The sequence below is a fragment of the Nelusetta ayraudi genome, unplaced genomic scaffold (assembly GCF_046127955.1).
Source record: "Nelusetta ayraudi isolate G7.1 ecotype Tasmania unplaced genomic scaffold, CSIRO-AGI_Nayr_v1 ptg000023l, whole genome shotgun sequence".
Taxonomy (NCBI): Eukaryota; Metazoa; Chordata; class Actinopteri; order Tetraodontiformes; family Monacanthidae; genus Nelusetta; species Nelusetta ayraudi.
Window position 1 is genome coordinate 1,912,501 of NW_027466073.1, and position 15,000 is coordinate 1,927,500.

General features: G+C 45.6%; 1 protein-coding gene and 1 long non-coding RNA gene across 3 annotated transcripts in view; both read right to left on the minus strand.

Annotated features, from left to right (window-relative positions):
• Positions 1–15,000, minus strand: part of LOC142889659 (uncharacterized) — a 250,072-nt gene that overhangs the window by 179,965 nt on the left and 55,107 nt on the right. The gene's annotated exons all lie outside the window — the stretch shown is intronic.
• The window catches only part of lrp4 (low density lipoprotein receptor-related protein 4), a 94,366-nt gene that overhangs the window by 28,713 nt on the left and 50,653 nt on the right, over positions 1–15,000 (minus strand). Inside the window, exons 3-13 of one of the 2 annotated variants that reach the window (XM_076028443.1) lie at positions 13,363–13,479; positions 12,290–12,403; positions 11,988–12,104; positions 11,122–11,250; positions 8,105–8,224; positions 7,559–7,684; positions 7,141–7,278; positions 4,172–4,306; positions 2,204–2,329; positions 250–480; positions 1–117 (exon numbers count right to left, since the gene is read on the minus strand). The exon at positions 1–117 is cut by the window's left edge and continues 40 nt beyond it. In XM_076028443.1, coding sequence (XP_075884558.1) covers positions 1–117; positions 250–480; positions 2,204–2,329; positions 4,172–4,306; positions 7,141–7,278; positions 7,559–7,684; positions 8,105–8,224; positions 11,122–11,250; positions 11,988–12,104; positions 12,290–12,403; positions 13,363–13,479 — 1,470 coding nt within the window. Of the gene's footprint in view, positions 118–249; positions 481–2,203; positions 2,330–4,171; positions 4,310–7,140; positions 7,279–7,558; positions 7,685–8,104; positions 8,225–11,121; positions 11,251–11,987; positions 12,105–12,289; positions 12,404–13,362; positions 13,480–15,000 lie in introns of both variants that reach the window. The other variant, XM_076028442.1, reaches the window with a different exon arrangement.

Genomic DNA, 15,000 nt, shown 5'->3' on the forward strand with positions numbered 1-15,000 from the left:
TGTCCTGCCACAGCAGGACCTTGCGGTGGCTCCCGTCCAGGTTGGACACCTCGATCCGGGACGTCCCAGAGTCGGTCCAGAACAGCTTGTCATGGATCCAGTCGATGGCTAGGCCCCCTGCAGGCAGAGACAGGAGGTACAACATATAGAATAAAAAGATAGATAGATAGATATATGTATCATTAGTTTAAACTAGGATTTATTTATCCCACACTGGGGAAATGGACATGATTCCAGCAGCGTCCCCACCTGGGCTCTCCAGGCCGGTGGACACCACCTCCTCCACATTGGAGCCGTTGAGATTGGCCTTCATGATGCGGTCCAGCGTGACGTCTGACCAGAAGACCAGCTCCTCCTGGTGGTGGAAGTCCAGCGCGATGGCATTCTCCAGGTTGTTGAGCAGCAGCGTGTACTCGGAGCGGTGGGGGAGAACCTGGCGGATATCAATCCGGTTGGCGAAGAGGAGCACCGGCTCCGGGCCTGGGGGAGGGGGAAGATGATTGAGGGAGCAGAGGAAACAGGTGGAGGTCAAAGTTCATGTGAGCTTGTTGGCAGCAGTGAAGTTCTTGTAAAGCAGCGATGTCAAACTCAAAAAAACACAGAGGAGCAAATTTAAAGTAAAGGTACAAGTGGAGGGCCGGACTGGTTCAATGTTTATTGAAAACTGATTGAAATTATTGCATATATTGAATCTGGACCAATCACAGCCTAGACAACGTTGCTATATGGTGTTGCCTGAATATGAATCATTAAGCTAATAAATAAAATCAGTTGCAATATTTTTTTTCCGGCTCTATCAATAATTTCAACTGAAAACATTTTTTTAACAAAAAAATTTTTTTTTCAAAGAAAAATCAAACCTGTCCTTTCAATAGCAAGAGAAAATGGTGCAAATATGGAACCGTGTTACAGCTGCAGTGAACTCAGTTTGCTGCTTTGTGATCCTCACCAATCACTACTTTTATAAATGTAGAAAATAAATAAAATCAGTTGCATGCATTTCTCATGGCTCCATGTCTGCAACCTTTCCAGTGTCCATTCCACAGAGAAGATATCTACACGCAAACAACAACCAAAAAACTGTTTTCTTGACAGAAAAATCTAATGGTCTGTCGTAGCAAGAAATGCAAAAATGAAACTAAATTAAAAACTGAAAATGGATCAGTCTGCTGCTGTATGACGGTCACTCGTCTGAGCCGGGGTGTCTCATCAATGTTTGGGGTCAGGCTCTGACCTGAGGAAATCCTCAGGATTGAGTGAAGGTGCTCACCAGTGAGTTCTGTGTGATGTTTTGTTTATTTTCATCAAAGAGAACAGTTGTTCACACGGCTATGTGGGAACAAACATAGGGGCCGTCTACACGAAGACAGCTTTATTTAAAACCGACAATTTTAGAAAACGTTCTCGAAAAAAACGCGTTTACACGAAGCCGTCTTCAAAATTTTTCCTGTTAACACGGAGACGCTGGAAATGACTTAAAACGACGTAATACCTATGCCAGGCCTGGCATAGGTATTACATCGTGGCCATGCCAGCGTTTTTTATCGAAGCCAGATTACTTTTCCAGACTCGCAGTGCATTGTGGTACTCGCAGTATTATGGTGGTGCATGCAATACACCTCCAGACCAACTGTAATACCAATTAAAAATTAAATATCATCACGTGGGCCAAAGACGATTAACTCGCGGGCCGGATTTTCCCCGTGGGCCTTGAGTTTGCCACATACGTTATAAATTGACTCCAAGAACAAATTGGAGAACTTGGTGCTTCTTCTTCTTCCTTCTCTTTGTAGTGCTATGCTGGAATAGGTTAGGCTACTATCGTTGCTAAGCTATTTATAGCTGTTAAGCTCCTATCTCCATAAACACACTTGGAGCTCCAGGGCTTCTTCTTCTTCTTCTTCGATATCCTTGTGCTTCTATGCTAGGCTATGCTAGGCTACTATCGTTGCTAAGCTATTTATAGCTGTTAAGCTCCTATCTCCATAAACACACTTGGAGCTCCAGGGCTTCTTCTTCTTCTTCTTCGATATCCTTGTGCTTCTATGCTAGGCTATGCTAGGCTACTATCGTGGCCTGGCAGAGATACTGCAGCCTGTCTAGTAGTTCTCAGAGATATGAAGGAAACTTTTTTTTCTTTTTTAAAAAAATCTGTTTAGAAAATGTTCACAGGGGCACAGGTCAAGGTTGAGTGGTGCCCTACCCAGCGCCTTGCAGCTACGCCTGTCCGGCCGCAGCTCGTAGCCTTGGACGCACCAGCAGCGGAAGCCTCCCTGGGAGTTGGTACAGCCCTGGCTGCAGTAGCCCTCCTCTGCACACTCATCCACATCTGCAGGGTCAGAGGTCAGAGGTCAGCACCTGGTGCCCTGCCCGAAGGCTCCGTTCAGCAGGAGGAAAAACACCTTGCACAAGTTTAAATCAAATAAAAAAAATCAATAATAATAATCCAGAATCTGGTCCAAAACAGATTGAAATCAACAGTTTTCCAGCAAAATATTGACACTGCACAGTTTACTTTTGATATTCAAATATATAATATTTTAAATATATAAATATAAATATATAAATATATAAATATTTTTATAATTATCATTGATATTGTTTCTGAGATAAGATCCTGAAGATTTTAAAGTACAAATGTACTACACAATGTACTGCACCATGGGACTACGACCACTACCACTACCCATACTACTATTACTACAACCACTACTACTCCTACTACTACCATTTGTACTCATACAAATACCACCACCACCAGTACTCCTACTCCTACTACTTTGACTGCTACACCCACCACTACTAGTTCTACCCCTACTACTACTTCTAATAAAACTAGGACCACTACCACTACTATTACAACTACTCCTACAACTACTACTTCTACTGCTACTACTACTAGTCCTAATACGACGACTACTACTACTACTACTACTACTACGGCTACTACTACCACTACTACTACCACCACAACTCCTACTACGACCACGGTTACGACTACTACTTCTACTACAACTATTACTACTACTACCACTACTACGACTACTTCAACTACTATATTACTCCACTACAACTGCCACCAGGTCTACGACTACTACTACACCTGCTAGTACTCCCACTACTACTCATACTGCTACTATCACTACTAGTGCTAACCCTACTACTACGACTTCTGCTCAAATCACTACTATTACTACCCATACCAGTACTACCACTACCACGACTAGAACTATTAATACCACTATTCCCACCACTACTACAACACCTTCTACAACTCCTACCCCTCCTATGACTACTAATATTACTATTACTACTGCTGCTACTCCCAATACTACTACTGCTCCTACTACTACTACTAAGACTACTCCTACAATGACTCTTACTACTACTACTCCCACCACTACCACTACTCCTACTACTACTACCTCTACTACTACTACTCCTATTGCTATTACTATTAATACTACTACTACAAATACAACCACCACCACCACCACTACTACTACTATTCCCACCACTACTATTACAACTTCTACTAATACTACTCCTCCTACGACTAATGCTATTACTATTACTACTACTACTAACACGAATACTACTACTCCTACGACTACCACTACCACCACTACTCCTACTACGACCACTACTAGTAATACCACTGCTACTACCACTACTCCCACTACTCCCACCACTACTACTACACCTGCTAGTACTCCTACTACTACTATTACTACAAGTACTAACCCTACTACTAGTACTACTACTACTACTACTACTATTACTACCACCAATACTACAATACAATACACCAATACTAATACCAATACTACACCTACCACTATTACAACCACTACTACCTCCACTTCCACAACTACTACTACTCCTACTACTAAAATTATCACCATTACAACCACTACGACTATCACTACGACTACCACTTCTCCTGCAACTACTACTACTACTACCACTGCTAACATCACTACTACCACCACCACTACTACTCCTACTCCAAATACTACTACTACTACCACCACTACTCCTACAATGACTACAACTACTACCACTACTACTAATACTACTACTCGTACTCGAACGCAACTGCTAAGTAGTAGGGTAGTAGGTTACACACACGTGCGCACACAGACACATGCACATGCACACACTTGAGTACCCTGGCAGGTCCTGGTGTCCTCCAGCAGCCGGTACCCAGTGTGACAGGAGCACTGGACCAGAGCTCGAACCAGCTGACACTTCTGAGAACAACCACCATTCTGATGGTCACAGCTCCCTTCAGGAGAGCGCCGCCCTGCTGGAGAGTAGGGAGTTGGGAGCAGGAAGAGGACGATTAAGAGGGGAGGAGGAGCAGGAGGAGGAAGGGGAAGAGGAGGACGAGGAGGATGAAGGGAATGGGGAAGAGGGGGCAGGAGAGGAGGAGGAAGAGGAGAAGAAGGAGGAAGAGCAAGGAGAGGAGAAAGGGGAGGATGAAATAAATTATTTTCAGATTCATGAGTTGTAAATAATAATAATAACAATACAATTTATTTATAAGGTGCCTTTCAAGGCACTCAAGTTCAGCATACAACAGTTTAAAAACAATGAAATAAATCAAGTCACATTTTAGAAGTGGATGAAAGAAAACAATAGTTTGCACCAGCAATAACGGAGGGAGTCAAGTATATGCCTGAGGTGAGTTTTCAGGTGTTTTTTGAAGGTGGAGATGGATTCAATGTTTCTGATGTCAGGGGGGAGAGAGTTCCAGTGGTGAGGGGTGAAGTGGCTGAAGGCTGTAGCCCCCATGGTGGACCGACAGAAAGAGGGCATGGTGAGGTTGATAGTGGAGGCAGACCTGAGAGACCGAGAGGGAATGCTGATGTGGAGGAGGTTGGACAGATATGGAGGGGCGTGGTTATGGACGGCCACTTTTTTCAGAACCGGCTGCTCTCCTATTGGATGCACCAAGATGTCGTCACAGCCCGGTGCGCCTGAATTAAAAATTGTTTTAAATCGGGCGCAAGGCGTGGCGGCGGCAGGCGCTCACCTTGCGCGCCGCTCAGGTCGTTGCGCGCCGGTTCGCTCTTGCGCCATGGTAGCACATACACAATGAATGGGTGCGCTGCCACCACCCTGCGCTTGCCGCGTTCAGTGTGTAGGAGCCTTAAAGGCTCACAGAACTAATCTTACTGATGAACACCTTCATTCAACCCATGATGAGTTGCCAAGCATCTGGCTCAAACAAGTGAGCATCATACTGCAGCAGACTGGTCCAGATTCAATATGTGCAATAATTTCAATAAACCAGTCCGGCCCTCCATTTGCACCATTTTTTAATTTAATTTATCCCGCTGTGTATTTGAGTTTGACACCCCTGTCAACATAGTGTTTAATTGGAAGCCAGTGACAACACCCAGACTCTTGACCTGAGGGGAAGGGGAAACAGAGGAGTCGTCTATGGTGAGGGTGAGGCTGGGGTGCCTAGGGTTGAGTATGAATTTCGAGAAAATTAGTACAAGTGAGTACTAGTAAATGACTACTTCAGTCTTATTGCTGTGAAGTTTGGGTAAATTAGAGATGAACCAGGATTTGATTTCCTGTAAACAGGCACAGAGGGAGGAGGGCGGGAAGGTGGATTGGAAGACTGGATTCAGCGTTTACACAAATCAGGACAAGGCGGGTTTTTTTTTTTTTTTATTATCCACCCTGAGGAGCGTTTTGGAAAATGTGCGGTTTTGGTTTTGCAGTTTCAGTGAAAACACAGGCTCCGTGTAAACGCAAGGCAGAGCAACTAAATATTTCCACGTTTTCAGAGAAACCCAACTTCATTTAACCTGGGCAAGTGCTGTTTTTAGAACAGGCCTGCGGGCAACTCATAGGGTTTTTGCAGGCTACCTGGTGCCCGCGGGCACCGCGTTGGGGACTAGACCCTAGATCAACAGCAGAATAGTTTGAAGAGGTGGCACCAGAGCAGCAGACTAAATCAAAAATGTGGCCTGAGTGAGTGAGGAAATCAATATGTTGTTGTAGTCCAAAATTGTCCAAGAAAGTAGTAAAGTCCTTAGTGAGCGCATGGTTAGTGTTGTCCATGTGAATATTTAAATCACAGAACAAAATGATGTTGGATGAGGGTGAACAGATGTAGGTGAGAAATGTAGTGAATTCGTCGATGAAGTCCTTATTTGGTTTGGGTGGGCGGTAGATATTGACTAGTAAGGTTGGAGTAGGTCCATTTAGTTGTATAGCCTCCTGTATAGACCTCCTCCTCTGTCGGTGAGATGGGGTTGACATGTAAAACTCATGTGGAGTTGACTCATTCAGCTGAAAGAAGTCATCAGGATGTTGCCAAATCTGAGACAGACAGAGAAAGTCATACTTGCGGTCGAGGAGGAGGTCCTGCAGTAGCTGTCCCTTGCCAGTGAGGATGCAGATGTTAAATAATCACAGTTTGACATTACGCTACTGGTTGGAGAAGGCAACATTAGCCGACCTAACTAGGCTAGCTAACGTGCTGTGGTCCTACTGTACAGGTGTTTCTCAGAGGGAGGCGGCGGGTGGAGGACCACATGGAGTTTAGGAGTCATTGATGCGGTAGCTTCGTCTAGATCCACGGTGGATGCACCCCCAAAGGCGAGGGTGAGCAATGCATGGGAAGTGGTGCAGTGCAAGCAGGGTAGCTGACAGGTGGAGTCGGAGTTGGAGGAGCTACGCACTCATGTATTGGATCAGGGTTTGTGGTGGATAAATAACGATGGACAGATCACTCCACCAGAACACAAAGCTCACGGCGAGGTTGCAGATCCACATAATGCAACGTTCACCGAGACTGCAGCAGTGGCCAGGTAAGTGTATCGCTAGCGCGCTACAGGTAACACTTGGGCAGCCTGAAACGCGACACTGGCAAACAAGATTGTCTGACAGTAAGCCCAGAATAGAGACTGACAGCATACCACGTTCACCAAGAGAAAGTGATCTGCTGCAGGCTGTGCAGAAACCATAAAAGACAATAAAAACAACCAGAGCAGCGGCAGCTAATCGCACCAGCATTCACTCTGTGACCAAGAAGTACTTAATTTGTGAACTCCACGTCACTGTAACATTTAAACAGGAAGTGGCAGCTGATTGGCCGGCGAAGGTCATGTGACTCACGGCAGTCCTGGTGCGGCTGCTCGTCGCTAGCGTCTCCACAGTCGTCCACCTGGTTGCAAACCTTCCGCTGGCCGATGCAGCGACCGTTCCCACACTGGAACTGGTCCGAGGCACAAGGGGTCGCTGCGGGGGGGCCACCTGGGGGAGAGAGGGAGGGACACTACCATGGTAACTGAGGATGCCAAGTTTATTTTTTGCTTTCTTAGGACCAGAAAAGGACTAGAAGAAGCAGAAGGGAAGAAGAAAAATGTAAGAAAATGAAGCAGAAGGAGAAGAAGAAGAACAAGGAGAGAAGAAGCAGTAGTAGAAGTAGAAGAAGAAAAAGAGAGGAAGAAGAAGGAAAGTTAAGCAGAAGAAGAAGCAAAAGGAAGGAGGAGAAAAAGAAGAAGAGAAAAAGAAGAAAAAGAAGGAGTCTCACCAGTCTTCTCGCAGCCATCTTCATCGCTGTGGTCTGAACAGTCATCTTCACCATCACAGCGCCAAGACAAGCGAACACAACGACCAGTCGCACAGCGGAACTGATCAACTGTACACATGGAGGAAGCTGAGGAGGAGGAACAGGAGAAGGAGATGGAGTTAGAGGAGGAGGAGGAGCAGGAGTAGTAGTTAGAGGAGAAGCAGGAGGAGTTAGACAAGGAGGATCAGGAGGAGGAGTTAGAGGAGGAATAGGAGGAGGTGGATGATCAGGACGAGGAAGTGAAGGAGCAGATGGAGGAGGAGTTAGAGGAGGAGGAGTAAAAGGAGGATGAGGAGTTAGAGGAGCAGAAATTCGAGGAGTTAAAGGAGGCGGAAGAGGAGGAGGGAGGACAAGGAGTAAGAGGAGGAGGAGGAGGAGCACTTTGAGGAGGAGGAGTTGGGGTAGGAAGAGTTAGAGGAGGAAGTAGAGGAGGAAGAGTGGGAGGAGGAGGAGCAAGACAAGTTAGAGGAGGAGTGCAGGTGTTAGAGGAGGAGGAGGAGGACTCACTGCAGTTGCTCTCATCTGATTGGTCGTCGCAGTCAAACTCTCCGTCGCACCTCCAGCCGGCGTTGATGCACATCCCACTGCTGCACATGAACTCCAGGGACCTGCAGGGCTGGTGTGAGGCTGCACACACACACACACACACACACACACACACACACACACACACACACACACACACACACACACACACACACACACACACACACACAATTGGTGGTTTTAATTGGTTGCGGCTTCTTCGTCGGGAAGACAAATTGATCTGATCAGCAGCTGATGATGTCATCATGGCGCGATAATGACATCATCATGATAATGATGATCTCATAACAATGACATTGGTGTGCTGGTGTCATGAAGATGACATCATAATGACGATGTGACATCATCACTAAAGCCTCCATAGAGAAAGGTTCCTCAACAGTGTTTGTCGGACCCGGACTCGGAGATGGACGAAGTTCATCACCAAAGTAAGTCGAAATCACCAAGGTGGTTGGAAAGCTCCTCGGTGGTTAAGCCGCAGGGGGTGGATGAGATCCGCCCCGAGTACCTCAAGTTTCTGGATGTGCAGGGATTGTCATGGCTGACACGTCTTTGTAACATGGCTTGGCAGCGGGGGACAGTGCCTCTGGATTGGTAGACTGGTTTGGTGGATCCTCTTTTTAAGAAGGGGGACCAGAGGGTTTCCTCTAATTATAGTTGGATCACACTTCTCAGCCTCCCTGGTAAAGTCTCTTCCAGGGTACTGGACAGGAGGACATAGCCGATAGTTGAAGATCAGATTCAGAAGGAACAATGCGGTTTCCGTCCTGGTCCCTGAACACTGGACCAGCTCCACACTCTCTATTGGTTGCGAGAAGGTTCATGGGAGTTCGTCCAACCGGTGTTTTGTGGATTTGGAGAAGGCGTTCCACCGTGTCCCTCCAGACATCTTGCAGGGGGTGTTCCAGGAGTACAGGGTACTAGAGGTGGTACCTGATTGGCTGTGATGCTGTGACACGATCTCACTTGAGATCTTGAGACCATAAAACGCACAGTTGGGAGTCAACTTCGAAACACTCTCAGTCGACCTGGCTCCAGGCAAGGACAGGTAGCATTTGGGGCCAGTGCCAATTTTATGACCTTTATCTCTCAGCAGGACATTCCCAAGGACCTCCTCAACACAGATGGTCCTGAACAACTCAATAACAGACAATGTTATAAACTCTATTTTCCCTTCCACAGAGACATCTGGAAGTCACATATATGTGATCACCATCGAAAATACAGTATTAATGGACTGAATCACTCTTCTAACCTCAAAATTAACAGATTTAGGATTTCCTCCTAAATGAAGCCTGGAGACTTTCAAGCTTCAGATGGAGCAAGAGTGTCCCCTGGGGGGGGGGGGGGTTATGAAAGTGTTTCCTAAGTAATTGATCGAAAGTTGAATAAACTTTGCACATCGGTTTTCCTCATATTAGTGTTATATGCTTTGCACATGCTACCATTCTAGTTTTACATGTTACACGTAGGCGACTGCTACTCAATCTATACATACTGTATATCCTTTATGTATTGACAACCATTGAGACATATATTTATTCATATAATTACTGTAATTTCCGGACTATAAACCGCTACTTTTCCCCCATGCTTTGAACCCTGCGGCTCATACAACGGCGCGGCTAATCTATGTTTTGTTTTTTGTTTTGTTTTTTTACAGCTATATATATATATGGTTGTTTTTTTTTCATTTCTGGCAAAAGGCCAATTGTAATCGTTTAAGATAGTAGCAGAGACAACTCAGCCTCGTCCAGTGACCGTTAATTTTAATTTTTACCCTATCTCAACTGGCTCATTCTCAGCCCTGAGATTGCGTAATTCGCTTGATCACCGAAATTACGACCGGTTACGAAGAAATACTCTACTCGGCCACCTGTAGGACAGAGCAGAACGGGCAATTCAACCTCAACGGTCGGTGTTGCTAATCCAAGCTCCCTGTGCGGTACCGGACCCAAACGGTACAGTACACACCCCAAGACCACTTTGGAAGAAGCTCATCCAACATAAGCCCTCATCACTCACTCACTGTCTCATGAGTCTGGTGTTGCATCAGTTAGACCAATAATTTGCCAAATTATTTTTACTTGACTAAGCCATAACAAGTCAAGTTGAGAAACGAAAACCTTTTCATATTTATTTCTTCCTTATGTACGTTGCAAAGACATTGGTAACGTGCTGTACTGGACTTATTTGATTATTTTTTTTTGTATAGGTATGTAAGCTCCCTTTTGTTCGATTAGTTTTTTAAAATGCTTTGAAAATACATTCATTTGGCTCTAGCCCTGGAGTGGAGAGGTGTACATTGCAGAGATGGTCATTGGAAACGTGCAGTGCCGGACTTATTTGTTTTTAATTATTTTTGTACAGAAAATAAATACAGCCAGCAAATCGACCTTCAAATGTCTATGCCTCGTTCTCCATAATTAAAGACACAACGCAGAGTTGGTAGCGGACGCAGTGTCAAGTTTTACCGGCTACAGAAGCAAGCCACATATTTTTTGTTTTTCCACTACAAGACAATTGCTTTTATCACTCTCCTTGTCATGTTCAAAAAAGCCCCATATCCGACTTTGCCGCTGCATGAGTCGTTTGAAAGAGGGGTGATGCCACAGAATGTGAGGTCCAATTAGGTGCTGCTGCATAAAAATAAAAATAAAATCTTCCTAGGCAAATATTAATTTGACAGAGACGAAATCGAAGGGAAATATGACTTCAATTTAAGTTTGTTTTAGTTAGTTTTCGAAACATACAAAACAGTTTAAGTTAGTTATTGTTTTTGTCTTGTCATGTCTTGTAATTTTAGTTTTATCTAATTCAGTTAACAAAATAGTGTTTTCAATTTTAGTTTTCGTTATTTTATTTGCTTTCGTTAACGATTATAACCCTGATTGAGAGTCGACCCGCGTTCAAAAAAGACTGTGTCAACCCCCTAATTTCAGTGGAAAAGGGACCAGACATGGACACTGTGCTCTCACCGCAGTCGGACTCGTCGGACCAGTCTCCGCAGTCGTCATCTCCGTCGCAGTGGTAGATGTCGAGGATGCAGCGACCGTAGGAGCACTGGAACTCCTCCACACTGCAGGTGGCCACCAGCACGTCTGAGGCTGCCAAACACACACACACACACACACACACACACACACACACACACACACACACACACACACACACACACACACACACACACACACACACACACACACACACACACACACACAGACAGACAGACAGACATGCAAGTGAACAGGTGCTGCAGCAGCTGTTTCAAGCTGGGACTGTCAGCAAGTGAAACTCAGTGACGACACTCAGAGAAGTTAGTAGTTTTGTGTTGTTATGTACTTTTCTTTCTTCTCTTTTGTTTGTCTCCTGTTTCAGGAAAAGGAGATCATAGGAGATTTGAAGAACTTTTGCATGAAAATATGGAACCTCTCAAATGTTGGAGAACATTTAGAGAATATCGAGGACATTTAGAGCCGCTAAAAAAAAAAAAGGTGAAGTTCAGTTGTTGAGAGCTCTGTATCCTGTTATTTCCAGATGTTTGTTTTTCATCTGGGAGTCGAGCTAAGCAGCTTTTTATTGGAGAAATAACATTATCGGTCCAAAGAACCAAAACTCCACTTTATGATGTCACAGACGACTTGTTTCAAAAGAAACTGTCCAAAAAAAGTGCAAACTGGAGAGAAAATTAATCAGGACGGAGAGACGTCCAAATGTTGGAGGATCTTTGAAAAGTTGTCGAGCTGTTGGGGCATCACAAAAAACTCTGTGTGTGTGGGAAAGAGAGCGAGAGAGAGAGAGAGAGAGAGAGTTGTGTGTGAGTGTGTGTGTGTGTGTCACTCACGACAGTTGTCCTCGTCAGAACTGTCCTTGCAGTCAGCGTCGCCATCGCAATACCAGTGTTCAGCGATACAACTTCCATCTGAACAACGAAACTCCTTATCAGAGCACTTCCTCATGTCTGGAGCAGGAGGTGGAGAGGAGGAGGAGGAGGAGGAGGAGAAGAGAGGAAGAAAAAGAAGATTTAAGATTTTTACAACCACAATTTTATTAAATTTTTTTCCACCGGAGTACAAGAAAAAAAAAGGTGCTCTTTTTTTTTTTTCGCATGTCCGTGTCTCAGTGTGTTTGTGTGTGTGCTCCCACCACATTGCTCGTCACTGTTGTCTCCACAGTCGTTGTCTCCGTCACAGTGCCACAGGCTGCGAATGCAGTAGCCGTTCTGACACTGGAACTCGTCCTCCTCACACTCACGGGGGGCTGTGTGGGGTGGGGTGGGGGGGATGGGGGGGGGGGGTCAGGGAGATCAAAGGTCAGATGGCTGACGGAAAAAGTTTTTTTTTCTCCCCATTGATCAACGATGCCGTCGTCCCTTCAATAACCTCCCATTGAGTGGAACATCACATCATCACGTGACCACAAATCATCTCACTGTAGCTTTGCATTAAAACTATTGCCACCCCTCCCCCGCACCCCCGCCCTCCCATCTACATCAGACGAGGATGCTCATCATTCACACAGGGCAGGCAGGGGTCACAGGTAACCAGGGGTCATGACTACTTCCACAACTTCCTGTCCTCACTGTGCCGACACGCTGCTGTCCTCATGTCCTCACACTGGCACCAAACCCAGAACATGTGTATGTGTGAGTGTGTGTGTGTGTGTGTGTACATGTTACATGCATGGGGTGAAAAATGCTGTTAAGCCCAGTTATACATTTACTTCCACCCACATTCACTCACACACACACACACACACACACACACGTTTGTGTGGTGCCAGTGTTAGGACATGAGGACAGCAGCGTCTGGGCACTGCGAGGACTGGAGGTCATCAAATATGATTCAGAAAACACATCAGCAGTTGAAAGACGGACCAGGTCTTTTGTTTTTCCTTGGTGGGGGCGTCAGGGGATGGGGGGTCGGATAGTCAGGAGGAAACTCAGGGACGGAGGTAAAAGAATTTTACTGGTTTGCTGAATGAAAAATTTATGTTGGTTCAAGATGATGAGTAAATTCCAGCTGGTCTGACAGGAAGTGGGTCAGCCGAGGGGGGGCGGGGGGGGGGGGGGTTCTCTCACAGAGTTGACCAGGAACTGACCATTATCATTATTATTATTATTACATCATCATCATCATCATCATCATAATAATAATAATAATGATAATAATAATGATGTGTGTGTGTGTGTGTGAGAGAGTGCGTGTTATATGACTCACGGCAGTCCTGCTCATCGGAATCGTCCTCACAGTCGTTGTCTCCGTCACACACCCAGGAGCGACGTACACACTTGCCGTTGTCGCAGTGGAAGTCCAACGGCGAGCAGGTGGGCAACACTGCACACACGCACACACACACACACACACGGAGAGAGTGAGAGAGACGGACTGAGGTTGTTGTCTTCATTTCCTTTCTTGTCACTTTATTCCTGAGTATATTGTAGAATGCAGTTGTTGACTAGTTGAGGCTACATGAGGCTAGCTTAGGCTAGCTAAGGCTAGTTGATGGCTAGCTGAGGGTCAGGGTTAAATTCAGATCAGCACATTCCTCCTTAACTTGATATCCGCTCCCAGAGCGGCAACTGGCTGTCAGAGCAGCAGAGGCTGAATAAGGCTCTTTGTCATAGCAGACAGACAGATAGACAGAGCAAACTCAATTACAGAGTGGGTGGGGCAAGAGAGGGGAGGTGGGGAGATGGGGGGGGGGGGGGTCTGACCGGCCAGTCAATACTGGATATGAAATATTGAAAGAAGAAGAAAAGCTGCAGACGTTATGAAAAATGTACAAGGACGAAGACAGACAGACGGAAGGAGGAGGCCCCGCCCACTTGGGTGTGAGGGAGTGATGACTTGAGTGAGTGTGAGTGAGTGAGTGAGTGGCCAGGGGTCTCTGGGGGAAAAGTCAAAGCCCCACTGACCCACATAGTAAATATAGCCAGTGAAAAAAACAAGTGGAGGAAAGAAGGCGGAAAACAAAACTCCAGACATCATCAAGAACCATCGTCTTGGACCATCATCTAGAACCATCGTCTTGAACCATCATCTAGAACCATCGTCGAGAGCCTTCGACCACAACCACCATCGACAACTACAACCATCTAGAACCCAGTTCCTGCTCATGCTGCAGTTTTCCTGCAGTCCTCTGCAGATTTATGGGCAGACAGAGAGAATGTTGCCTTTCAAGAAATGAATAAATAATTCACAGTTCACATGAAGACACACACACACACACACACACACACACTCTCTCTCTCTCTCACACGCACACACTCTCTCTCTCTCTCTCTCTCACACACACACACACACACACACACACACACACACACACACACACACACACACACACACACACACACAGACAAAATCAAGTTGTTGCTGAATCTCTCTCCATAGAATGATCTGCCAATTATTTTCAGTGATCAAAATCCCTCCACTAAAAGCTAAAAGTCCTACAAACAGAGACAATGTTCTGATGATGATATTGTTCTGATCTGGTTCCTGTCATTACAGATAAAAGAGACGCAGCTGAACTGACACCGAATCATCAGTAACACAGAGGAGGTTTTAATTCCACCTGCACAGTGACGGAGGTGAAAGAGACACAAGGCCACACAAAAGAGTGTGTGTATGTGTTTGTTTGTTTCTACACACACACAAAAAAAAGAAAAACAGTGTTCGGGGTAGATGCACACCACAACAGGCACAACTCTGCTGGTTTCACACATTCCAGTCCAGCTGCTAAAGGTCAAAGGTCATGTTCAAACCATCCGATGGTACAAACACAAATTTAAACACAACAATTTTCCTTTGTGTGTGTGTGTGCGCGTGTGTGTGTGTGTGTGTCCCAGGCCACTGCCG